This window comes from Salvia hispanica, chromosome 2 (genome assembly GCF_029641045.1).
Source record: "Salvia hispanica isolate PSC_SH4W2 chromosome 2, Shi_PSC_v1, whole genome shotgun sequence".
Lineage (NCBI taxonomy): Eukaryota > Viridiplantae > Streptophyta > Magnoliopsida > Lamiales > Lamiaceae > Salvia > Salvia hispanica.
In genome coordinates, this window is record NC_142693.1 from 15,790,274 (window position 1) to 15,816,864 (window position 26,591).

General features: G+C 37.4%; 3 protein-coding genes across 5 annotated transcripts; 2 read left to right on the forward strand and 1 right to left on the reverse strand.

Moving 5' to 3' along the window:
- Positions 1-229: 229 nt before the first annotated feature.
- Positions 230-4,577, forward strand: LOC125201493 (ribonuclease III domain-containing protein RNC1, chloroplastic-like). Its single transcript, XM_048099636.2, has 5 exons — positions 230-1,132; positions 1,884-2,088; positions 2,609-2,809; positions 3,880-3,966; positions 4,046-4,577. Exons 1-5 carry the CDS (start codon positions 366-368, stop codon positions 4,361-4,363), a joined length of 1,578 nt encoding a protein of 525 aa, XP_047955593.1. The 5' UTR covers positions 230-365; the 3' UTR covers positions 4,364-4,577.
- Positions 4,578-6,199: 1,622 nt separating this feature from the next.
- Positions 6,200-17,958, forward strand: RST1 (ARM repeat superfamily protein). Of its 2 annotated transcripts, none has more exons than XM_089065494.1 (25): positions 6,200-6,603; positions 6,891-7,172; positions 7,363-7,446; positions 7,591-7,867; positions 8,275-8,525; positions 8,827-9,010; positions 9,126-9,316; positions 9,432-9,532; positions 10,145-10,220; positions 10,460-10,591; positions 10,668-10,749; positions 10,880-10,952; positions 11,637-11,805; positions 12,016-12,146; positions 12,235-12,332; positions 12,723-12,811; positions 12,886-13,101; positions 13,191-13,268; positions 13,901-14,083; positions 14,392-15,273; positions 15,658-15,948; positions 16,041-16,802; positions 16,890-17,040; positions 17,123-17,241; positions 17,380-17,958. In XM_089065494.1, the coding sequence occupies exons 1-25, from the start codon at positions 6,223-6,225 to the stop codon at positions 17,740-17,742; spliced, it is 5,646 nt and encodes a 1,881-aa protein (XP_088921620.1). In that variant the 5' UTR covers positions 6,200-6,222; the 3' UTR covers positions 17,743-17,958. The 2 variants fall into 2 exon arrangements, with proteins under 2 accessions (XP_088921620.1, XP_047979343.1); XM_048123386.2 differs by having other exon boundaries at positions 6,201-6,603; positions 16,140-16,802.
- A 233-nt stretch (positions 17,959-18,191) lies between these two features.
- LOC125200864 (zinc finger CCCH domain-containing protein 41-like) lies at positions 18,192-24,995 on the reverse strand. Of its 2 annotated transcripts, none has more exons than XM_048098674.2 (5): positions 24,670-24,995; positions 21,976-22,880; positions 20,198-21,364; positions 19,309-19,623; positions 18,192-19,042 (listed from the first exon to the last, which is right to left on the reverse strand). In XM_048098674.2, exons 2-5 carry the CDS (start codon positions 22,759-22,761, stop codon positions 18,470-18,472), a joined length of 2,841 nt encoding a protein of 946 aa, XP_047954631.1. In that variant the 5' UTR covers positions 22,762-22,880; positions 24,670-24,995; the 3' UTR covers positions 18,192-18,469. The 2 variants fall into 2 exon arrangements, with proteins under 2 accessions (XP_047954631.1, XP_047954630.1); XM_048098673.2 differs by having other exon boundaries at positions 21,976-22,920.
- Between the last annotated feature and the right edge of the window lie 1,596 nt (positions 24,996-26,591).

A 26,591-nucleotide genomic window follows, 5' to 3' on the forward strand; every position in this document is an offset into this window, starting at 1 on the left:
TATGATTAATCAATTCTTTTTAGTAATATGAGCATGAACAACAAGTCTTTCATGCCAATGTTAATGTACTACTAATATTTTTCACCTCGAATCAAGTAACTAGACTTAAAAGGCATGAAAACATTAACTTCATTTTTTCAAATGTTGTTAGCAAATTAATGAATTTTTCAGCTACCAAATTAGAATTCAAAATAGTCAAATATTATACACTAACGTCAGAATTATGCGAAATATCATTATATCAAATTCTATCTTGATTCCTTATCTCTGCAGCAGAAACCCTGCTAAAACCTCCATCAATGGCTTCCCCAATCCACTTCAATTTCTCATAGAAATCCAATTCCATCATCCATCCATCTAAACCAATGGATTTATCTTCATCTTTCACACCGCACACCAAAATAGACCTCTCTTTCTCCTCCTCACTCACTCTCTTCCCCTTCCAAACCCACTTCAAAATCCCCAAAACCCAACCTAATCTCCACATTTCAGCCGTCGCCTCCGCCGAGCTCCCTCAAAACAGCCCCCAACGCCTCCTCAAAGAGTTGGCCGAGCGCAAGAAAGTAGTCTCCCCCAAGAAAAGGGCGCCCCCAAAAAGATTCATCCTCAAACCGCCATTAGATGACAAGAGATTAGCCGACAGATTCCTCAACAGCCCCCAATTATCGCTAAAGTCCTTCCCTTTGCTCAGCTCTTGCCTCCCTTCGCAGCGATTGAACAATGCCGACAGAACGTGGATGGACGAGTATTTGCTGGAGGCTAAGCAGGCGCTGGGTTATCCCTTGGAGCCCTCGGATAGCTACGGAGACGATAATCCGGCGAAGCAGTTTGATTCCTTGCTGTATTTGGCGTTTCAGCATCCGCACTGTGAGAGGACTAATGTGAGGCATGTGAGGTCGGGGCATTCGAGGTTGTTGTTTTTGGGACAGTATGTGCTGGAGCTGGCGCTGTGTGAGTTCTTCTTGCAGCGCTATCCGAGGGAGTCTCCGGGGCCGATGAGGGAGAGGGTGTATGCTTTGATTGGGAAGAGGTTTTTGCCTATGTGGATTAAAGCTGCTAGCTTGCAGAATTTGGTTTTCCAGTATGATGATATGGACAGGCTCCTTCGCAAAGACCGGGAGCCTCCAGTGAAGTATGTCACTTTGCCTGGTTAATTTTTATGTTTTTGGGAAAGAATGAATGTAATTGTGGCTTGAGTTCTTCAAATAATGAGTGGTTACTATATTTCTGTGATGGTTTTTAACTGAACAACTTGAGAGGGGAATGGACTTAGTATTGCTTTAAGTTTCTGTTGAATGAATCATCAGTCTGCCGTCTGCGTCTTGTGATCCTTTATAGAATTAGTAGAGTTGATGTGGATAGCATTTTGTGCAATGATATATCTTATTGACAATGTAATTGCTCATATTAAAAGGTTTAAGTTCATTGTTTAGCATGTAAGGTTTTCATCGCACTGATATCATTAAGTGATCAAGTTGGTATAGTTCGATGAGTTCATGTTTGGTTTGCGATATCTAGGGAAAGAAACTCATAATATAGCCCTTAGACCTATTTTTTGTAATATAGAATTAGAAATGGATGATCTAGTTGCTTGTGGTCTTGCTGTACTCGTTTTTCACATTGTATCCTGCGTATGATTTTTCTACTCCGCCTGAGTGGTCTGGTATTTGTATTGGAACTATGATATTCTGTGTGCACTCTGATGTTCATGACTTTACAATTTTTCAAAAGTTATCATCTCTCATTAACCAACTTCTTGTATTGTATAAAGTATGGACCTATTATTGTAGTTTGTAAGCACCGTTCTTGTGAGTAGTAGGGTTATTAATTTAGTTTGCTAGTTATTTTAAGTTCTGACAGGGCTGGTGATATTCGTTTGGTAGATCTGTGTTCTGGGCGTTGTTTGGAGCAATATATCTGTGTTTTGGAATGCCAGAAGTATATCGTGTTCTCTTTGAAGTGTTTGGCCTTGATCCGGAGGCTGAAGACTGCCAGCCTAAATTGAGGAGACAGCTTGAAGATATAGACTATGTATCTGTTGAGTTTGATAACCGAAAACTCAGTTGGCAAGATGTTGCTGCTTATAGGGTAATTACTTCTTCCCTTTTTATTTGTTTAACTTTTTACTGATCTTCTAGTGAGGAACTATTAAAATTATTATTAAGAACAATAACTACAACAGCCCCACTGCAAATGTCTAATGTAGAAAACTACATGTAAAATGAAAGATGTCATTCCTATGAGAATGAGCTACTCAATGTTGTCAAAAAGCAAAAATAATTTGCATTCATGGCCCTTACAAACATGTGGTTAAAAGTGGGAAATGAGTTTGAGTTCTAAAGGTATGTTAGTAAGTACCAGAAATAAATGTCAATCGATTGCAAATTTCATGTCATTTGACATTTGGATCAAATACCATGACAAGATGTGCAAAAAAAACAAGTTATTGAATATGTTGATATTTTTCATGTGGCATTGCATAAAAGTAAACCAAGATTATATGTGTGTGTGGTTAAAGTATTGAGGCATGAGTTTAAGTTAGTTGTTAACATCTTTGTTTGTTAATCATATATACCTTTTAATGCAACAACTGCCTTGATGTTTTCAGCCACCAGAAGATGCCCTCTTTGCTCATCCTAGGCTTTTCAGAGCATGTGTGCCACCTGGTATGCACCGATTCCGTGCAAACATATGGGATTTTGAATGTAGACCTCAAGTGATGAGAACACTTGGATATCCCTTGGCTATGGTGGATCGGATACCTGAGATAACAGAGGCAAGGAACATTGAGCTTGGCTTGGGGTTGCAGGTATTTCTTACATATCTTTGTTTCTTAGATAAGACGTGTGACATCCGCATCAAGCTATGCCGTACTTTTAGTTAGAGCTAAAGGTTATTTATAACCATCTCCTTAGTCATTCCCTTCCCTCTAGAGCTGTGAAATGGGCTGACTGAAACAAATCATTAGGGTCAATCCCTTCTCTTGCCTCCAAGCATTCTTTTGTTTGCTCACTGCTATTTCCTTTATTTGTTTCTTGAAAAGGCAGTGTTGTACTTGAGAACTTCTCATTGGTTTATTATGGCCTCCATCTCCAATGAGTCCAGTCTCGCTTTAAGTAAACTTATACGGAGTACTCCCTCCGTCCCATAAAATTTGAGTCGTATTCCTTTTTAGTCCGTCCCAACAAAGTTGAGTCATTTCTTTTTTTAACAAAAGACAAAACATCTAATCACTCTTACTTTATTCCATCATTTACTTTACTCTCTCTTATCTTTCTTACTTTTTTTTATCTCTCCTATTTATTTAATATAAATTCTTAATCTCCGTGCCCAAAAGTTTTGTCTCAACTTTTATGGGACGGAGGGAGTATTACATCTTGTGTGATACATGAGAGAATATTTCGTGACTTAATTTGTTGTATCACAATGAAGATAATTAATGAACAAAAAATATCATTTTTATACAAAGACTAATGTTATATTATAACAATAATAAATATAATGATAACGCAAAGTTTTACATTTTGAAGACATATGCCTGGAAAGGTTAGTTTTTTGTGTATGTGAGAGAGAGTAAGGTTAGTTTTTGTGTATGTGAGAGAGAGTAAGTATAGTATAAAAAATACATAAATATAAGGTTAATTGTATGGTTAGATTTGATCAAAACGAAATGGTCATTTGAATTTCTATGCCTATTTTTATGTCTATGATTAGTAGTATCTCATTCCATTGAGTATCATCATTATTCATTACAGATAGAATTCATATCTCTGTTGTATTCATCAATTTATTGCTTGAGACTCTGGCTCCATTATGCATTAAATAAGAGACTTTACATCTGCCTACACCTAATATCCTTTTGCTTGAAATGCAACCCAGCTCTGTTTCATGCATCCATCAAAACACAAGTTTGAACACCCTCGGTTCTGCTTTGAGCGCTTGGAATATGTTGGTCAGAAGATCCAGGTAGCGCGAGTTTCAGAACTAAGACATGTTATCCCTTCCTCTGCCAATGTTGCTTCATTTTAACAAGATTTTCTGGCAGGATCTTGTGATGGCCGAGAGGTTGCTTATGAAGCATATCGATGCTCCTGGGAAATGGCTGCAGGAGAAGCACCGTTGTCTTCTGATGAACAAGTTCTGTGGCAAGTTCTTGAGGGAGAAATATCTCCACCGTTTCATCATCTACAGCGATCAGGTCCAGGACTCGTATGAGCACAACCGTAGGCTCAGAAATCCAGCTACTACCTCAGTTCAGCAAGCCATCCATGGCCTTGCGTACGCTGTTTATGGGAAGCCAGACGTTAGGCGACTCATGTTCGAGGTTTTCGACTTTGAGCAGATACAGCCAAAGGCCGTCTGAACAAGATCGACACGGTTTGAATCTTGAGCAGGATTACTTACATCTCTAGTGATATGTATTCATACACCCAAGTTTCATGAGCAACAATAGATCGTGTACAGATAACATTTTGACCATGTTATAGATGATGGATTATAATTTGTCACAACTATCTACACTTGTATTCATTTCATTATTGTAGAGAGCCTAGCAGAGGAACCACATTCATTTTTCATACTGCTATGTTACAGAATTTCCACATTGAAGCTCAAAAGTTCCCTGCATTTCTGACTTTGTTTCTGACCCTTTCCAAAGATGATATTTTATACTATATTTGAAGTCTAAACATTCTCATACTACCTTGTATTGATCTTTGAGGTCGATGTATTGGATATAGTTTCTTTCTGGATAAGGGTGTTTTGGAGGAAGTTCTCTACTGGTGTTTCCAAAATAAACAATGAAACGGCTGCAACGAGCAGCGTCCTGGTTCCACCTAGAGTCTTCTTCAGCAACTTGATGACTTGTTTAAACTTCATGTTTAGATAACAATTTTAGCACAATATGTTGAGAGGGAGAGGCGCTTAATTCCTTTACTTACCATTGCATCATACTCCACCTTGTATGAGCCAACAACCTATCTCGAGCAAGGATCTGTGAAATACGAAAAAAGGACCATTTTGGTAACATGATACAAGATCTGGTGGTTTGATCCACATCTCTCTTCATACGGGACGACTGCAGATAAAAGCCTATCGCCAAGTTGCCAACGTAACTCTATCAGTATCAAATGAAATTCTTTGAGGCTCCATTCTATATGATGAAATTGCAACGTGTGGAATTGGAATTGGAGCCTTCAATTCTAAATCCAATATTTTGGTATCACAAAAATATCTTATTCACAATTTGAATTTCATATCAAGATTAGATAATTGGAATTATAAATAGTTGTACTTGTACAATATACCTTCATACACAGTGTGCACACATTCAAACAATACACACACCGCCGCACGCACACAATAAATACACACGCACAATGCGCACACACAAACACACTGCACAGCATATCACGCACACAAACAATATACATTGCACATGCACAAATACACTACATGTGCTCAAACACACACTATATATTCACACACACACACACATTGCACAACATAGGCGCATAACACACAAACTCACATAATGCACACAACATACACACTCTACACACGCACAATAGACGCACTGCACAGGCATGCATATCACACGCACAAACAATACACGTTGCACATGCACAAATACACACTACGAATGCTCAAACATGCACTATAAGCACACACGCACAAGCACACATAAACAACGCACATGCATAACACGCACAAACTCTTGTTAGGAGAGAGAGCTCATTTAGTCTATAAACTCACATCAATTGTACTTACAATCGATATAAGACATTGAGTCCGTAACAATCGACCCCTTAAGGGCCAACATCCTCGTTGGTCACAACGAGTTATTTGCCCGACCACCACTTCGAGTCGGTCCTAAACGTACTCGTTCGTCATAGCGAGTTCTTTGTCCGGCCACCCGTTTGGGCCCTCAAACCATGTTGACCCATTTCGAAGAACCAAAATCAGAAAAATCAATGTCGTTCCATTTACAATTCAACTTAATCCATTAGATTTCATGGTTAGCTACACGAGTTCAAATTCTACTGGAAAAAGATTATTAGGATTGGATTAGAAAATTAACGTAATTTAAATTTTAAAGTTTATGAAAAATAATCAAATAGAGGGCACTAAAAAAATAAAATATGGCAATAGTATTATCGAAAATAAATATCCTTGAACTATTTAAGCCTCCGTTTTAGCTCCGGTTGAACGGCTGAACTGAAAATGGATTCCTACACTCCACTGCTAGAGAAGACTCGAATTCCCCAACCCTCACTCCAGAAGCTCGCTGTCGCCTCAATCTTCGACAAATTTCGCTCCGCGCCGCCCTCCGCTGCCGGAGCCGACGCCGTCAGCCGCTGCCTCCGCTCCGCGTCTGCGGCGGTGGTCGATCAGTCCACTCGAGAGCTCTGCCGCCTCGTTAAGGACGAGAAATTCGATCTCGCCGATGGATTGCTCGAGCTGCAGTCCGCGCTCGAGGATTCATCCAATCCGCAATTCGCTGCTGTCTTCACTAAAGCAATTGGTTTGCTCACTAGACTTGGTTTTGTGCGCAATCCGTCGTCCTTTCGGTTTTTCTCGTCGGAGAATCACCCATTCGTCAAGGTATGGCTGTTATTTTTGAGTTGGAAGCGATTTGAAGTTTTGAAAGTTTAGCTGTGTCTTTTCCCAATGAATTTCTAGACTGGATTGTATGTGAAATGAGAAAATTGAATAACTGATAATGTATATGTAATGTGATGTTTTATGATAGAACAAGCAATTTTAACATTGGCTGCTCGCTATTCAGCAATTTTTGGAGAATGAATGTATAGGAAAGATCTCAATAGGTTGAATTGTTTTAGTTTAGTTTATGATTTATGCAATTTGATGGATGTATTCATTTTTTTCAGATACTTTCTTGTGGGGCTGAAGTTCAACTAGGGCTGGTCAAAGAAGTAGTTTTGTTCATCATGAAGTGCAAATATCTCGGAATGGAGGCTGTCTGTGAATTCTTGGGCCCTTTTTTGAATTATTCTGTTATACAGGTGCCTATTTCGGGTTCCTCTTCTACATATCTGAGGAACTTAGTGTCCTCAATGGCGGCATTTTGCTGCTCATCTCCCGAGGAGACTATTCCAATAATTAAGCTGTTGACGGGTCGTCTGAAGTATATTCCATGTAAGAATGCGGAAGTAAGTTTGTATAGTTTGTGAGATGCTGTCATTTACTTTCTCTTAATTTTCATTTGGAACATATAGCATTGCTATAAAAACATTTCTGAGGTTCAGGATTAGGATCATTAGATCATTTTATAATATACTACTAGTACTATTTATGATGTCTTAGCTTCCTACTTCTTGCTATACTCCTTTTTTTCTGCAGGAGGTTGCAAATATTTCTGGTATCTTTGAGTGCTTGGTGGATGCGTATCAGGTGGTCTTGAGGCAGTTGGTTAGATTGGGACTGGTATGTTAAATCACGAATGTTATATATATTTGGATAGCTATATCCATCTTCCCTTAATTTGTTTTTGAACTGCTTGTGCTTGTTTTTATAATTTAATTCTGCTTCAGGACCTATAACGTCTTTATTATTTGTTATTGCTATCAGCTCATTCATGAAGCTCAGCTGTGTGGATTGGAACTTATGGATTCAATTTTATCCCTACATAGGGACTTCTGCAAGTACTCGGGTGGTGTTGATAAAATCATAGATGCAGTTAGGCGCATATTGGCTATCCAAAAAGATCTTGGACTTAACTACTGCACTGGCCAGTCGTCAGTGATATTGTCCTTGTTCTCTATTCTCACTCAACTGGAGCTCGAGCATGAACAATACTCTGTACTTAACCTGGCATTGTTCCTCTTAAGATGGAAAGGTGAAAATGGTATAGTTCTTCCATCACCTATTGTCAATGACTCAATTATGCATTCAGTGGTTGTGGTGTGAAAAAAACAATATATTCATAAAAAGAAATCCTAATTATATGAGAAACCAATGATTGTACTTCATAGTTTGACTTATTAATGCAACAGTTTATCAACTTTTTCTTTACCGGATGCTACAAATTCCACTGTTACAAAGTACTTCTGCTTCATTTATTTAATCAACCTCGGCAATTTTCTCCTAGATGAATTGCATTCTAGTTGAAATAGATCCTAAATGATTTATCAAAAAATTATCTAGGAATAATTCATAGTAGTACTAAATAATTCTGATACTTGTATTTGCTTCTGTAAATGATTGCGTGTGTTATTATGTTTGCTCTACTCATGAATTTTCATGCTTTTGCAGAATACGGGACTGGTGATTCTCCCAGTGAATTGACTGAAGAGCTTCTCCTCATTTTTCCTGTGCTTGCGCTTGTTTCGTCTCCGTCCAGATCTATTAAACAAACTGCTACACATTTACTTTCAATTTTGGGAAAGACTGCTACTAATTTACTGATTGCTTCAAGGGAAGAACAAGCTGTAGAAGGGCGAAACCTGACTATCACCACCCCTGGAGACATAGTTTTTAGGTTTATAAGGAATATATGGTTTAAGGTATAAATCAATTATCTTCCTTCGAAAGATCGAATGTTCCGTGCATTTCCATTCAAGTCTAGGCTAAAATTTATTAGATTGTTGATTTTATCATGAGCCTGACAATGTTAATTAAAGAAGCTTTTTCCCCATCTTATCTATTTTGCTAACTTCTCTTCTACAGCACCATTGTTGTTTTCTAAGCCATTGTCAACATAATCTGCATAATATCTATGAAGATTATCTCAAAATTTACTTTTTATGGAGCATGTTCTTCATGCTACAAAATAACCTAATCCTTATGGATAACTATTATTTGCAGGAGCAACAGTCACCAGACGGTTTTTACTATGTCAATCATTTTTCTGATGGAGTTGTATATTCTAATGAAATGCATTCTGAACTAAAAGCTTGGATATTTTCTTTAAGAGAGTATTCATCAAGAATTACTGCAAAACGCAAATCCGCTATAGGGATATCTCGTTCTGAAGAAAGCTTTCTAAGTGGTAAATGCTTCCTATGTTGTAAAAATGTATCTGTAAACTTAGATGCATTTTTATTTTGTTGGTCTTAAATGAAGCTGTCTCAGCTACTTATGCCCTACCCTTTCTGTCTTTGTAGAAATGCCTCACATACTGTGCTCAGTTGCTGGTGTCTTCCTTGTGCATCAAACAACAAACTTTGGCATTGATCTGTTTACTATTGCAAGTACTATTGAACCTAAATATGGCGTTCCTTTGTTGCTAACAGTTCTTTTCTACAATCATGTATGCTCAAGTGCTGAAAAATGTAACAATTATCATGATAAGCTGGTGAGTATTAGATAGCTACCAGAAATACAACTCTTAGGGTTGTATAATGTAAAAACTTATTCAAACAATGGTGTGATCATCGATTACAAAATGTTTCTGTTCTTTCTTAATGCAGCTTAAACTATTGGCTTTGCTTCCTTCAGTTGCTTCACATTCTGCAATGATACCTCTGGTACATCAGGTCCTTCTGCCAATGCTTCACAAGGATGTGAATCCGTATGTCATATGCAATTGCTAATGTATATATTTTCCCCTGTATACGGCAGTAACGACGCATGATATTTGTGGCAATTTATTCTGTGTTGGGGGGAGGGGGGGGGGGGGGGTGCGAGGATGGTTAGATGTGGATTACAACTTGGACAATGATGATGACTGGTCATGAGGTAAGGAAAGAGTCCAATGGCTTGTATCATGCAATCAACTTAAAAAAAATTTGTCCATCTAAGCAAACTCCAGTAAGCATAGTTAAAAGAGACTTCTTGAAGAAGAATCATCAAGAGATTTATATCCACACACCTAATAAAATGTCATTCAATTCTTTCGTCATTATAAAACAGTAATGTTATGTACATAGCTCTAGGGCCAACTTCAGGTACGGGTACTTGCTGACTTATCTCAATCATTTGGCGTGACTTCAATTAACAAGGGAACCATCTTGTGTGGGAATTAGGATTCAATTTCCTGTGTACTACTTTTGGACTGCTAAGATTTTCTTCTCCTGTTTCAATTAGAATGTTGGAAAAAATCTTCAAATTTTAATTTTTTTTTGGAGTTCTGGTACTAATTTGTAGGTGATGACATGTCTGACTTTACTCTTTAATTCCTCAGTTTCATTAAAGCTACTGCAATACGCTTGATGTGTAAGACATGGGAGATCAATGACCGTGTCTTTGGGAGTTTGCAGGCAAGGTTTCTGTTGTCTTGTTTATTTATGCTTGATTTCTTACACAGTACTATATTAGAGTTGCAGCACGGTATTCCATAACTATTTGGTCTTGTAAGATTAAATGTATAGCTCTGCCTGATCTTTCAATTTGCCTGAGTGACCAATATATGAAGAATGCAAATATCATACTAGAAAGTTCCAACCCAAAAGTTCGCATTGAATACAAAATCATTTTTTTTATTAATTGGTGGTTCCAGGGAATGTTGCATCCTAATGAATTAGCATTGTGCGGAACTGAAAGAGGAATCTGTATGAGCATTGCCGTTTCTGTTCGAGATGTTTGCAAAAGAAACCCTGATAGGGGGGTGGACATTATTTTGTCTGTAGCGGTATGCTGTACTTATTTCTCTTGAATTTCATAAGCTCACAGAGTGAAGCATTCTCACTAATCAATTCCAATGACAGGCTTGTATAGAAAACGACAATCCTTTGGTTCAGTCTGTCGGATTACAAAGCCTTGCTTATCTTTGTGAAGCTGATGTGATCGGTAGACCTAATATTTTAACTGATTAAAAGTTTTAGTCTCTTATCAAGAAAAGTTTAGTTTCAATTTATGTGACTCAGTATGACCAAATATATATACATGTGATTAATATGCAACCATACTCTGGGTCCAGATTTTTATACTGCTTGGGATGTGGTTGGAAAACAAATGCAGAACTACTCTGAGAATGCTGTCATTGCTTATGGGTAAATGTTCTGTTGTTGTTTCTCTTGTTACTTCCGTTCTACTTTACATGGTCCTTACATTTGAAATGTGAATTTATTACTAATATAACTAGCAACTATTTTAGCCAACCAACGAGTGTAAGTTTTGGACACTGTTAAATGATGACAGGTCTAATTGTTTCTGCAATTGGTGAGTGGCTTGATTCATTTTCAATATAATGCACTTAGTTCTTTTTGATGAGTTTCTAGCATGTAAGAGATCGAACTCTGGAATATCTAGACTGCCATTATCTATACTCCATGGTGAACCTAGAGAAAATGAGCACCCAAAAGCCATTTCTGTAAAGTTGTATAGGGTCAATAAAAAGTAAATATGAAGATTCATATAGACCTGAAGAACTCTTGTTACTGGAAATTGAGGTTTATGTTGACACCTGATGAGTTTGAAAACCATATTTGTAATCTTTATTTATATCTCACAAAATTGTCCCTCTTATATTTTGCGTCAATCACTCATCTCTGCTGGCTTTTAAACTCCAAACAGTCGTAATTCACAGAATCGCAACTTCTTTTTATGAGCTTTTAGCAGTGTTTCCTTTTCCTTGGGACTTCATCTTTTGTTCATGTAGCCTGATTTTATCACTTTTAATATGAAAAACTCCTTAGTGCCTTCAGACATTTTATCACTTTATTTTCATTCGATAGGTTGGCTCTTTTGTTGAGATGGGGGGCAATGGATGCTGAAGCATATCCAGATGCTGCTGATAATGTTTTGAATATATTGTGGAAGATTGGAACCCAGAGTCAAGTTAGTCAAAGTTCTTTGTGGACAAGAGTTCATGAAGCTGCCTTAAGAGCTTTAATGCAATATGAGGCAGGTGTTTTCAATTCTTTTATTGTTTATCTAGGAACTTTATTCTGTTTAATGCTCCCAATAAAATCTGGTAGTAGTGAAGTAGGACTAGGTGATTGGCTTTAGTTTAGAACTGAAATAGGTGAAGTAACTTTTTCTGGCATTTCATTTGATTCACTATACAGTGTACAAATTCTTTTACCATCTATTTTTCTATGGATTTTTTCTTAGGTGGTGCATATTCAGAGAAGCATACCAGATTTTGGTGCCAGGAACATGGCCTTGGTCTTTTCTCAGACTAATCCTGATTTGTCTGCTGCACTAGAAGAGTTTGAAGTCAGACTTCTAAATTATGAGCACATGTTAAGAAAAACATTTTATCATTTACATTGTACCATGGAAGAAACTATTCAAGTATCTCGCATTTATCATTCTTATTTGTGTTTACAGTACGAGGCGAAGATCTGTAAAGCAGAAAAGGGTCACTGGATCTCAAAACAAGATTTTCAAGTTGTTAGATGTAGTTCCTGATGTTATCTGTAGTTCAGGTACAAGGCTATCGATTATGTGAACCTTTGAATTTTTTGACATGTTTTTGAAATAAGTTCCTAACTCTGTGTAACCTAGAAACTGTACTTGTCTAAAATGTGTGTAATTCTATTCATCTTCCCAATCCCATAGGTTGGTCTTTTTCCAAAGTCAGAGATAGTAGCTCTTGATTTCCGTTTATATAGAAGTAAGAGGCACCAACCAAGTTAGAACTTTAATTCATAGTAAAATTATGAAGATTTAATAAGAAGCTGGCAACATGAGGACTAGTTCATTTTAATGAAATGAATAGGATCAAGTTGTCATTAGTGGAATTCTTATTCTGAACCTCTACGTCTATCCCATCCACATTGAATTTGAAACCATGCTAAAGAACATTTCCTTTGCAGGAAGTAACTACAGGATTAAAGATTTACCTGGTGCTGCTTTGCTGTGCTTTCCTACTCGTAAAGATGTGAGAAACCAGGGATCTTTAAAAGTGAGTTTACTGTGTCTCTGCATCTATTCCAAACTGCTTTTGGGGGTTCTAGAATTGAAAGTATCTGTCCGCAGGGATTACTGGATGTGCACAGTAAATATGAAGATGCAGCTGTGGAAATATCTAGCTCTCTTTTGCTGTCAAGAAATATTTTGCTTGCCCTTCTCTCTTTGCAATCATGGAAACCTTTCATGGAAAGATGGTTAAGGTCTTCCATCATGGTACTTGAGGCAAAGGCACATTTGACCGTGTTGGACAAAACATCGAAGGCTGCTACTGATATGCTGAAGGTTCATTACACATATATTGTTGTCTCTTCGTCACTCAAGTCTTTTTTCCATCTGAAAAATGTAACCATCTGTTCCACATAATCTCACAGATCCTAACCAGATTAGCAGAAACAGCAATTCCTCGATCTGCTGAAAATATTGCTCTTGCACTTGGAGCTTTTTGTCTGGTGAAGTTTTAATGCTTTCTGTCATCTAATTCGATTACTTCATTCCACTTTTTAACATACCATTCTAATATTTGTTCCACCTAAAAAGTTTGGCATTAAATTTTAGTGACACAAAGCAAAAAAATTAAACAATCGTTCTGCTGTTCTGTAACTTCTGTTGCGGCTTCATTCTTCAGTTATGAGTTGGACTGTTTGGTACGAAATGTGTTAAATTTATATTGTTTCACAAACTGCATTCCATAAAGTTGAATTATAGCGACATGTTAAATGGTTTCTGAATAAAGTAGGATTAGAAACTGAAATTATAATATGTTGTGCTATTTTCCCATTCTAAATCATTTCTCCTAGCAGAGGACATTTATAATACCATAAGGAGGGAGAGAGGTAATGCAATAGGTTTTCTAGAGAGCTTGACAAAAAATTACTGATCACACTTTACATTTTTCGATTCATTTTTCCCACCTCTTAGTTCTTAACTGGATTGGCTCAAAAGCTCTATAACAGATGTCTTCATTACTTTGCGACTGCATAAGGATGAGTTTCAGATTAGAAGTTAAACGGCGCAGCTGAGGAATTTTTTTTACTCCTTTTATATTGTTTTTTAATTGATAATCATGTAATCCTCTGTGTAGGTGCTACCTGCGTCAGTACATGCTGTCCAATCAATGGCTTCAAAGTTCTTGTTAAATTGGCTGTCTCGATATGAACATGAACACCGTCAGTGGTCAGCAGCAATTTCTCTTGGGTTGATATCAAGCTGCCTTCATCTGACTGAACATGAGCAGAAGTTTAGGAATACAAGTGCACTTCTTGAGGTATAGGATTTTGATTCTAAATACCAGATAATGAATCAGAGGCTTGGCTGTATATGCTAGTGTCTGACTCTAAGACGTGTATATTGTTTAACCATTTATAGTCGTCTGTGAAATGTGCTCCTTTTGTCATGAAAAGTTTTTTGCCTCTTCATCTCGCATGTCCTTGATACTGATGCTCCTTTTCCACTGAACAAAGTTTTCTAGGTCTCATTTGTGTCGTATGTTTTATGAAGTGAATGTCTCTCTTTTTTGCTGTAGATTTAATTTTATTTATGTGCTATAGTAACATCTTATACATTCTTAAACAGGTAGCATCTAGTAGTAAGAGCACCCTTGTGAAGGGAGCTTGTGGAATCGCATTGGGTTTTTCATGCCAAGGTCTTCTAACTAGAGTTGATTCTGGAGCTAATACTCAATTTGAAAAAGAAACATACAAGAATCAGGAAATGGAATTGCTAAGAAAAATAGTTAAGACCTTAGTCCAGATGACAGATCAATTCAGTGGATCTTCGGCAGGTATTCTTGAAAAACTAGCAGCTTACTTTCCCCTAGGAACAGACGATTCACCCTTATCTGAAGTTGAGGAAGACGATAGTAATCATCTGGAGGAGGATGCCTGGGGTGCTGCTGGAACAGTCATTGGTTTAGGGAATTCTCTTGGGGCAATATACAGAGCTGGGTTTCGTGATGCAGTCCTTTATTTAAAGTCTCTCATCATTTCATGGATTCCTAGTGCAAATGATTTGTTCCCAAAGAATCCTCGAGGTGAAACATGTTTGCCAGTTTTGGCACTAGGAGCATGCCTTTCGTTACCCACTGTAGTGTCATTTTGCCATAAGGTAGAGATGATTGATGATATTGAATTGGACCATCTTGTGAGCAGCTTCATGGAGCTCATCTCTGGACTATTGTCTGTTAAACAACCTGATAACTTCCTCCAGAACTTGTTAATGGCATCTTGTGTTGGAGCTGGAAGCTTCTTTTCATTGGTTTCAAATTCAAGGCTGCCCTCCTTAAAGAAGGATCACGTTAAAGGATTTCTTGAATTATGTAGAAAAACCTACTCGAGTACTCACCTACCATTTGTTCAACTAGGAGGGATGCTTGGGGTAGTAAATGCAGTGGGGGCTGGTGCTGGGACGCTGATTCAACAGATCCCTTCTTCCTCACCCACCATGTTCCAGCAAAAGGTTGTACCTCAAGCACTTACTTTATTTAGGAAAGTGCAAAATACTAGCTTGAAAAAGTAGCTGAATTTCTCGGAAGTGCGTTACAGGAGAGGAATAATAAAAAGTAGGAAAATGATATTTGCTCGAGTAGATGCTCAATGCTCTTACTTAGAGAGTATACATGCTGACTGGAGCAAAATAGTGTTATCAGGTTTCCATATTACCAAAGAGATAGTTCATGTTTAAAGGATCAACTACATAAGGAAATCAATATCTTGAATATGAGCGCATTTGAAATATAAAAAGAAGTTTGCAATATAACAGCCAATCAGAAAATTAATTTTTATAACTAATATACGTATGCTTCCATTTTGTATGTGGATTAATATAGATAATTCCTGGCAGGAACTGTCTCATGTATCGGGTTCTCTGATTTCAAATCATGTCCTGGAGGCCGAGTCGACACCACTAATTCAAGAGATATTCCTTTATGCACAAAACTCTAATGATCCTCAGTCACAGCAGAATGCAGCATGGGCAGTTTCAGTTCTCAGGCACTCTGTGTTCTCTAAGGAAGACACAAATGATGCTGAACATGATGACACCAGTGCCCCCAAGTCTACCTCTCAGGGAGTTGCTGAAGACACTATCGTCATGAAGCTCTCTTTGTGGCTTATGCAGATAAATTATTCAGAGGTAATTTGCTCAATCTTAATTCCCAGGCATAATATTGATTCTTTAATAAAAAAGTCAGTGACATCCTTTGAAGTTCATTTACGGTCTTGTAGATTCAATTTGGCCATCATTGCCTGTCCCTGGAATCCCAACTGTTTTTGCAGCTACATAGAAATTCTTCTGATCTTCCTTCTGGTTTTCCTAAATTTCAGCTTGATACCAGTGTTAATACTAGAACAGTTGCTTTTGTGTTGCGATGCCTGTCACATGCTCCACGATTGCCGGTGATGGAGTGGGGGGAGATCGTTAGACGGTGCATGAAATATGGTGATCGAACTGTTGAAATGCCTTTCCAAGATATAGACCTTAGAAAAGGAACCCTGAGAGAGGAGTGCTTTCTGTTTATTTTGTCTCACGCACATCAGTTTGATTCACTTCTTGGCTTCATTGATGAGCTATTTGATGGAGCAAGGTTTAAGACACTCGAGTCAAATCTGCAATCACTAATGCTCTTGCACATGGAAGATCTATTGAAGATATTCTCCGATTCCCGAGTTGCAAAACTTTTTGATGACGTTTCTGATTTCCTGCACTGGTCTGCTTCCTCTAATCAATACAACAATGAAGAGAAAATCTCGATGCGAGTTTCATGCTGGAAGAGTTTGCAGATTTGTTTGGACGAATCTTCAGCTATTGAAACTCAAGATTATGCACATAATTTGGAACAGTGCATGGAAGTTCTCTTTACAATGTTGCCATGGTCCCACTCAAGTGTTAATCCTGAATTACACCAGAAATACTCCAACGCTGAATGGATTGAAGCAATTAAATGTCTTGGGAAGGCTCAACAAGGCTGGCTATCGAATTTCCTGCTGGTAATGTGTCAGTTACACCTGTATATTGTACCAATAATCATATTTTACACCGACATGTTAACTGATTCGGTCTCTCTTGCTGTACAGATTCCTGATTCAAACTTCAAAGATGAAGGCACCCAAATCTTCGAGACGTTAAAAAAAGTTAAAGCTAAAGCTGCACTTGTTCGAGTTGCTTCCATCCCTCTGGCAGAACTTGCAAAACTGAAAGCATATATACTAGATTCTGATCCGAAAGGTTAGTCCATAAACTCATAAGTGCATTGCATTGATATTCATAAACTCAATCTAATAGTAGAGTTAATTGTGGAAACATGCAGTTATCTGGAACATTCTGGTAGAAGTCACTGTAACTTTGCAACACTATGATGACAGTGTTAGAAGGCAATGGCTCAGTGACACAGCAGAAATTCTATGCGTGACAAGTTACCCTTCAACGGTGAGAACCAAACTAGATATTACTGCTATTCTTGGTATTTTACTGGTCCTGAGAGCAAAATTTAAACTGTGTCGTGGGGGCAATTGTCCTTCTGGTTCTAGTTTTCCATGTTTACTGATATGGTTCCCTGTTTCTCAGGCTCTACGATTTCTTGGCCTTTTATCTGGTGGCAGTTCTAAGTATATGCCGATTTTGTTTGCTGATAAAACAAGTGTCTTGACCGATCTTCCCGCTACCCTACCACCTCTCCTAGTCGACATTGGTTCAAGAATAGTTGCAGAATCTGTAGCATCATGTCTCTTCAGAGCAACAGAACGTGTTCATGATTGGGCTGGTCGCATAGGGAACGGGCACTACCTGCCCGACTCACAACCTATTGACTCGAGTGAGGAAGACGATGTGATGCTCCTGTTGCGAGTGATGCATCAGACGTGTTTTTATCTGAAGGAGTATCTGCCTGCAGATAAACAGCTGAGACTCGCTAACATGGTCGTCGTTTAAAGGCATCATCGTCATCGATTTCAATACAGGATGATACGTTGTTTCTGTTTATGCGTGTCATAGCACGATTTTATCATTTGAGTCTTAGCTTGAGGTCTTTGGTTGTTCATCTATGTAAAGTTCTAGGTCATTGTAAATTAGACTCATTTCTTTCTATATTTTTCTTTTCTATTTGAAAAATGTCAACGTAACAATTAGTGTTACATTGCCAACCAACTTCAACATCTTATAAAGATATAATCTTAAAATAGTTTTTCACAAAACTAGTATTATATGTAAACAAAATATACTCAATTTATTGTTTCATTCTACTAAAAACAAAACAAACTTATTAAAGAAATAATCTGATGAGCAAGAGCATAAATATTTGAGAACATGCGTATTAAAGTGTAAAACACGTATCTTAGATTAGCACAACGTAAACAGGCACAAAGAGAAGAGAAGGTCAATTGTTCTAAACAATTTTTGTTTTTTTTCCTTATAAAATGTAAACCTCTTGTTCCTATTAAATATCTATAACAAAGAACACAACGCATTACAATTCGCACTTAACGAGGACTGCCAGTTGAAAATTAGACATTTCTTCACGAAAAAAACCCCCCAAAAATGAGAAAATAAGACCGAAGCTAGAATTTAGCTGCAGATTCAGTTAAACCATATGAATTATAATAATTTGACATCATGTTTACCTCACTGTACAACTAGAAGCGGGCATCGGGTTCAAGAGCTAAAGCTGCTTTTCGCCCGAGGAAGAGGGTGAGGGCGAGGGTGACGTTGATTTTGAATCTTTCTCCTGTGCAGCAGAATCTGCATCAGCTTCTACTTTGTGGTTCCCAGGTTCCGAGGCAGGAGTTCTCTGATTATCGGCCGATGCATCATCTCCACTAGTTTGAGTGTCAACATCAGATGGTGCATTTGAAGCAGCTGGGAGATTCCCAATGCTGTTGCCATCTTTTCCAGTGTTATCAGAGGCCCCTGAACTAGTTGGGAGATTCCCGTGGCTGTCGACTTCTTTGCCAGTGTTAACAGATGCATTTGAAGTGGCAGGAGGATTCCCAGATTTGTCGACTTCTTTGCTAGTATTAATAGACGTAAGCCACAAAAATTGCAACTTGTGACCTTGCCATGATTTACCATGAGAGAAAGCCCTCTCAGCAGATCGTCGGGTTGTAAAGGAAACACGGGCTGAGACATCAGAAGATGAAACTGAAGCATCATTAGTCTCTTGGGGTTCCGACTCTTCCAGTACCACCGAAGCAAGATCACCATACGATGAGAAGTGCTCCTCCAGAGCAGCAACCTATATAGCATATCATCATTTGGCACAGGAAAAATAACAGTAATTTTCATGATGAATTGAATGCCGGCCACACATCTAGAAGGCAGATATTTATGCAATTAATTTAAAAGAAAATAATGAGTTTCCACCACTCAAATACAGAAATAAACTTGGAGCATGCATCAATAACCATTTGATGGGTACATCTCACCGGAAAAGAAGAGAAATAGAGAAATATCCTTCAAGTAGAAATATGTGTGAAAAATACCAAAAGAAGTATAACTTACATTTGCAAGGTCAGATGGTAATGGCGGAACAACTTTGAACACTGTGGGCCGATTGTCCAGCTTGAATCTGTTTGCTACAAATGGTGTCCCTGTAGGTGCTTGCGGACGGAAAGAAGGTTTCAAAGGCTCATGAATAGGCATAGTTGAGGTTGAAGCACGTGTCACATAATGCTGTTCAGACCGGGTATTCTCAATGGACATGCCTTCTCTTGGTGATGACTTGGAATTTTCCGTTTTTGACTGATTAGGTGGTGTTTCACCTTTAATTTTCTTTGTGGTCGAATCTGATGCTGGAATATCCTTGCTGCCCACAGCCTGAAAAGGAATAAATAGGTGAGGGTGGAAACCTTAGACTCGATCAGGGGAGAACGAAGATAAGTGATGCTTTGCAATTATGTTAATTACTTGACAACAGTGACTCCATAATAAAAGGAAAACCAGGAGAGAGGAGAGGAAACACAAGAATGGAGAAATACAGCAACTAAACTAAAGCAACTGGGCAGGCTGGAGAAGAAGATTGTTCAGTCTGTTCTATATACTCCTTTGTAATAAACAATATTTTGGTAACTTAACCAATCCCCCACCAAAAAAAACATAAAAACAACGAACAGGAAAACTAAAAAAAACATGATATAACAACTAATTTCTGAAAATGGTCACTTCTCTTTTCCCACAAAAATCCCCCTGATCAGAAATAAACCATAACAAGCTCAAAATTTCATCAGCCATCTATTTCATTATCCTATATATACTACCCACCACACACCTGCTAGTTTAAATATGTCAACTTCAGCTAATGAAACATCACGGTTTTTAAAATAATGAGAGATGACATGCTAAACAATTAAACGGAACAACTCTGACAGTCACATTTCAAATGAAGAATTACTTGTTTTTGGAGTTTGTCTAACTGGCGCTTGAACTCATTTCGTTTCTGATCCAGCAACTCCTGTTTCTTACGAAGTTCTTCCTTCAAAATCTCCAAACTCTCAAATTTCTTTTGCTGTAAAGGAGGGGCTTTGGAACCATTTGTAATTGCTGACTTGGGATGGTCAGAAACCGGGTGTTGACCAACAGTAGCATTGGAGTTGCTATCTTTTCCAATTACAGGATGAGGATTTTCTTTTCCTTTGTCGAGAATAAATTGATTAGAAACGAGAAGATGTGAAGTTCCACGGGGTGTAATTGGTGCAGCATTATAGCCACTTATTCCATCATCGGGTATATTATTTCGATTTGCCCACCAAAGCTTGATAAACCGATTGCCCATTACAGCATCGGGTGCCTTTAGTGCTTCTGCTGCTTCTTCCCTTTTAGAAAATTGAACAAAAGCCCATTCTGTTTGCATGGGAATATAAATGTCAACAACCTCACCAAATTTCTGAAAATGTGAGAGAAGATTTTCCTTCTTATTGTCTTTTAGGGGAATGTAATTGACAAATAAAGTACGGAGTCCCCTTTGAGCTGGTGTTCGAGTGTCGCGAACAAAATCGCTCTGTTTCTTTCCAAAGGACTCCTTCACAATTGATCCATCTCCATTAACATTCATCCGATTTTCTTGATTCGGAACATTTGAACGATCCGTGTTCAGAGTTTTCACAATCTTGTTTTCCTGTTCTGAATCATGTTTTGAACTGCTTATTCTTCCCCACACAGATGTACTTTGGGATCCACTAGTATTGGCATTTCTGAGTGGACGATCATCATTAAGACCTTCAATTGATTCAATGTTATGCCGGTTTGGAAGGTCCATGTCCATAAACGACTCAGTTTCATCAACATTTGCTTGATTTAGTGCTACTAGTGCTGCCGTTGTCTCAGGGTTATCATTTTCCCATAAAGGTTGATCTGGATCATACACATCAGATGTCGATGCCCCTGCCATGGAACCTCCCACAACACCATCATTCAGGCCGTAACCATCTACATTCATTCCAGGCTTGCTACTTTTTGCAGGAAAAACTTTGTTGTTGACAGGTAACACTCCTTGTGCAGAAGACGCTCCAAGAAGTTGCGAGCCAGGAAGTGAAACAGGGAGATTGAATTGTGAAAGGCTCTGAAATCATGATAAGTAACTAATCAAGACTTTATAAACCTATGGCACTCGAGAGTAAATACACACACTTATAAATGAGAAGTTAATATCGATGCATAACTGATTTCAATACAGAAGTAACAAAGCATTTGTTTACCAAAAAGAATACAATTATATTGTAGGAAGAGGCTTACTAGTTCGTCAGCAAAGCTGACTACACATCATATCTATTGAATCCAAAATGATACTGAGACTACTCTTGACCTATGAAGACATCTCAAGTCTGTGCAACTGAAAGTTCCTTGGGAATTCTATACCAGGGGTTATTCATGTTGAGATCCTACCAGTAATAAAGATACAATCAACAACACAGGTTCTTAATCACAAGTCACAACATGTAATTTTTGCATGCTTGGTGGCTGAAAGAAATGTTCAAGGAAATAAAATACAGTTCATGCTGGAAATATGTAGCACAAGGAAAATCACATGTTCTGCACCTGAATAAGAATGTATTCTTCCTACAAGACAATATCATTTTGCAAATGACACTCACTAACCACCAAGAGAATTCCATAAGACCTAATGAATATAGCTTGAGAACAAATAAGTTAGAAATAGGAAAGGTTGCACACCTGAACATCTTCAACAACTATACGATTAACACCATGTTCCATCGGGCACATGTCTCCCCTTAAGCAAAACCCACGCTCCTCAAAGTCTCTACACCGTTGCCGTGGAAGCCCAACATTCGCTGGTGGAATGATAGCTGGTCTTAGCGGTCCTTGCAAACCAAGGGGGTGAAGTGAGTCAAGTCCACCATTAGGTAAGCCGGGAACCAGCCCAAATGCATTCCAAGATGTACCATGTGCACTAGGAACATTTGACAAGCCCCTCCCAGCAAACATAGCAGAAGGAACAGGCCCGGGTTGAACTATTTGAGAAGCAACATCAACCAATCCAAACCTTGCATCATGAATGCCCCAAGGAACAGGTTCCCTTCCCCTACCCCTGGCAAAGCCAACTTCACCTGGTAGATTTTGGTTGCCTCTGATCCTTTGGTTCAAATCCATAGGAGCTTTGGAAAATGAGCCCTGGTTGAAACGTCTCTTGTCAAATCTAGCAGGAAAGTCCCTGTCTGAAGCCATATTGTAATTTCTCCAGGGTTCACCTGATTGCGGGTCACCATCCCTGTAAGAATAACCATTTTCAAAAGGACGATTTCTTTTTCTGTATGGTCTTTTCAAATGGTTATCAAGAGAATCCCCTTCCTGAGATTGAGAACGAGCCTCCTGCCTACGATGCTTGTGGTTACGATCATCATCGTCATCGTCACCTTCACTGATTTCTTTCTCCTCGGTATCACTCGCTACATCAGAAGATGAAAACCCAGGTTTTTCTGGAGAAACCTTGAGCTCCATGGAATGTTTGTAATGGACAAGATATATCAGGTTTCTTGTGTTACTCCAACAATCCTTACAGCATATTCGGAAAATAGAGTATATATATAGGCAAAATATGTCTGCAAATGGCTCCAAGACTGGAAAGCCAACAACAGAAGCAAAATATTGTTAGGGCACCTGGCACAAAATAACAAAGCATAAGGCCATTATAAACCAAAATAACTAAATCAGTCTGTTTGAAAGTATTTTGTCAGAAATTCAGTTCATGGTATGAATGGTTCATATTGCCATAGTCCAGTAATCTATCATATCAGGCAGATGAAAGTTAATGAACCAGAGAGCTCCAAATGTCAAACGCCTAAGGATGTGCAGTCGTGCACACATAAATGAGATTCTCAGATATAGAATGTTTGACATTTCAACCACACAAAAAAAATAAACTAAAGCTTTTGAGCACTAGACAAGCAAAGACTGAAGGAACCAACAATGAAAATATGAAACAGGTTTCATTGACCTGACCCCTTTCGGATTTCTCGAAGCATTTCGAACATGGCACAAAAGAAAGAACTTTAAAGATTCAAGTTATATGCTTAAATCAAGATGCAATTAAGACAGTCTAGTGTCTACACAGTCATGTATGCACATACTTCCTTTTCTATGCCTTGAATTTCAATCTCTTTCTAAATTAGATATATTTCATTCGAAATTGATGCACTTCTTGAAGTACCTCCATTCCATCATTCCAGTCCGGCATCACTCTAATAACAATAAATTATGATTTTCGGTATCATGATTATCCCTGCAAATTTTTTATGCATAAAAAAATCTAAAAAGCAACCTATTAGCTTACCATGACAATATGGTCGCTTACTAACTACTTTCAGGATAAACAGACAACTATAGGCTGGTGATGCCTTCTCTAAATCTTAGAAAAAACTGACAAACCTGCTTATTATAATGGGGATATCTGTACTAATGTGGAGAAGTTAGAGGTCATCAACTATTACTACAATAATAATCTTTAAGATGATATCTTCAAAAAGTGACATATAAATCTAAGCCAAAAACACTCAAGTAAGTTTTAGATGGATGCAGAATATCTGCAAGTTTGGGCACTCATTTAGTTTCTGGACTAGGATAGACATCTATAAGACACTAAATGTCCGTGTGTAGCACAATACCAGGCAAGGGGTTTGGTGTAGATACTAACACGTGTCACTAGAAGTTGGAAACAGCTTTCAAATACCGTTCTTTATCCGTGCATTCAATATGAGGATGACCAAATTATTTCAGAATCTCGACATCTTCATCATATTACACACATTTAAGTCATTTTCTTATTAGCTAACTACAAGCTGACCTGTGATACACATCAGTCAGAAGTCAGAAACAAACTAAACTTCGTTCAGTGACATTAGGCATTTGAAAATGTTCGACCCCAAGCTCAATGCTTTAGACATAGACTCACAGGGCGAGAGTTGGGAATTCAAAAATATAAGCGTGTGTGCACTAGCACAAGATAATATTTTGTAGGAACGCCGAATTGTATCAGGTCTATACTAGTAATAGATAATCATAAAAATTGAAGAGACATGAAGATTCAAAAAACTAACAACCACATCAAACAAGTTTTTCAAGTCCAGCCCTAAATTCGAATTCAATGGTAGCCCATAACGAATAAAAGTATTCAAAGTGAAGGCTAATACTGAATATTCCACATTTCCAGGCGCTACGTACCATAATCACTTCTAGCACAAAATCAGACGAACCAGAAATAGCTTCATCAAACATTAACCGCAAACCAACGACGCGATTAAAATGCTATAATTCGTAGCATGTGCAGAACTCATACAAGAAACCTATAGCTCAAACAAGAAACCTAATTGAAAACTGAAAAAGAGAATGAAACAGGCAGCTGAAACTAACCTGGCAAAATGGGATTTGCCTTCTCCTAGGGTTTTAATTCCTTGTTCCTGCAATTCGTAAAAACGCATCGCCTACGCATATAATTCCATCGGTTTGCGATTCAATTGAAGCTTCCCAAGAAATGATCCTCCTAATTTCTGTCTCCTTTCATCAAACACTTGATGTACGCCTATCTATGTGAGGAGCTGTGGTCTGTTGGATGAATAATATTTTCCCAGTTTCCTCTGTGTAACAAGATTGAAGAGAGATGAATCAAAAGTTGAATTTGGGGTTTTAGTTTACAAACTAGGATTGGATTAGGAAAATGGTTAAATTCAATTGTGGTCCCATATGTTCAAGAAATTGGAGATTTAAGCTGCTCTTGTATTATTTGTGCTGTATAAGGTGTTCGGGAAGTCTTTGCAGTGTGGTGCTTTATTTTAAGTGTTATTCTAGATTGACCCACATATATTTGTTTTTTTATTAATAAATTATTTATTTGAAAATTATTTATTGTTGCCAAGTGTTTTAGAATGAGATACCGTGATTATACAGATTTATACAATTAAGATTAGGAGTTTGGGACATACTAATATAGGAAAATTATCAGTTAAATCAAAAAAATTGGTTGACTTTTTATCAATCTCATAACTTATAAAATTATCTAATTTAATTATAACTTTTGTACGGTTCTCAATTATCCCATGCAATTAAAATTTTGATAAATTTATTGTGAATTTTGTATTTTTCTTTGTTATATCTTCACCAATTACATTTTATCTAAAATCGACCATCGTAATATAGAGCAATGCTAAATTTATCAATAAGTTAATCAAAAATAATTCAAATAACAAATATCATCAAATTCTTATATTGGAAAATTGAGAAATGCGCAAAAGTTATGATTTAATTAGCGAATTTTACAAGTTATAGAATTGACCAGAAAACCCAAAAATCGTGAATTAAATATCAATTTCCCTTACTTATATAATAAATATTTATGGAATTATGATTCTTTCTAACTGTTCCTTTTATTGAAGTACTCTTAGGATTAAATATTCCATAACCCCTCGCCAATCAATAAACATCTCATTTTGTTATTTTCACCCATCAACTAATAAATATCAATTTTTATTTTTATTTTTTTATAATGGATCTAATATTTCACTAACTTTATTTCACTCACATTGTATTATAAAACTAATGTACAAAAGTAGGACTAACCTTCCAATATCATGTTTCTACTAACTCTTTCTACTCCGCACTACATTTCTTAAAAGTTGTTTTATGTTAACTGCGGACTTGTAATCGTGGAAAATGGAATTTGCATTATTTATGTTTCTTAAACTCGAAAACACTCTTTTATATTATTAGAAAATCTTTAATCATATTTCTAATTCTTTCTCAATTATGTTCTTCTCAATCATGTTCCTTAATCACTCAAGGGCACGAAATTCTCTGATATTTTCTAATAAATATAAATCTAATATTTAAAGTTTAATATTGTAACATACTCCCTCCTCTACCCTTAGGAGTTCCGGTCACTTTCACGAACTCGTTTTGTAAAAATGATAAAGTAAAAAAAAAGAATAATGTTGGGAAGAGTTTCTTAACATTATTCTCTCTCATACTTTACTATTTATCCACTTTAATTATTTATTACTATTATTTTTACAAAACAAGTGCACAAATTTGACTGAGACTCCTAATGGCGGACTGAAGGAGTATCTTCTAGTGTTAGAGACTTTAACTTAATGAATGTCCAATTAGCCGGTCTTGGAAATTTTCAGTAACAATATAGAGGAATTTATCTTTAGGTTCTAGATCTTTTTACAAATATATTTGAATGTGGGAATTATTTTCCAAAAAAAAATAGGTTCATCGTTTAATTTTTATTTCAAAATAACAGTACTATGTCCATTGCATCATACTCGTCTCTCTAT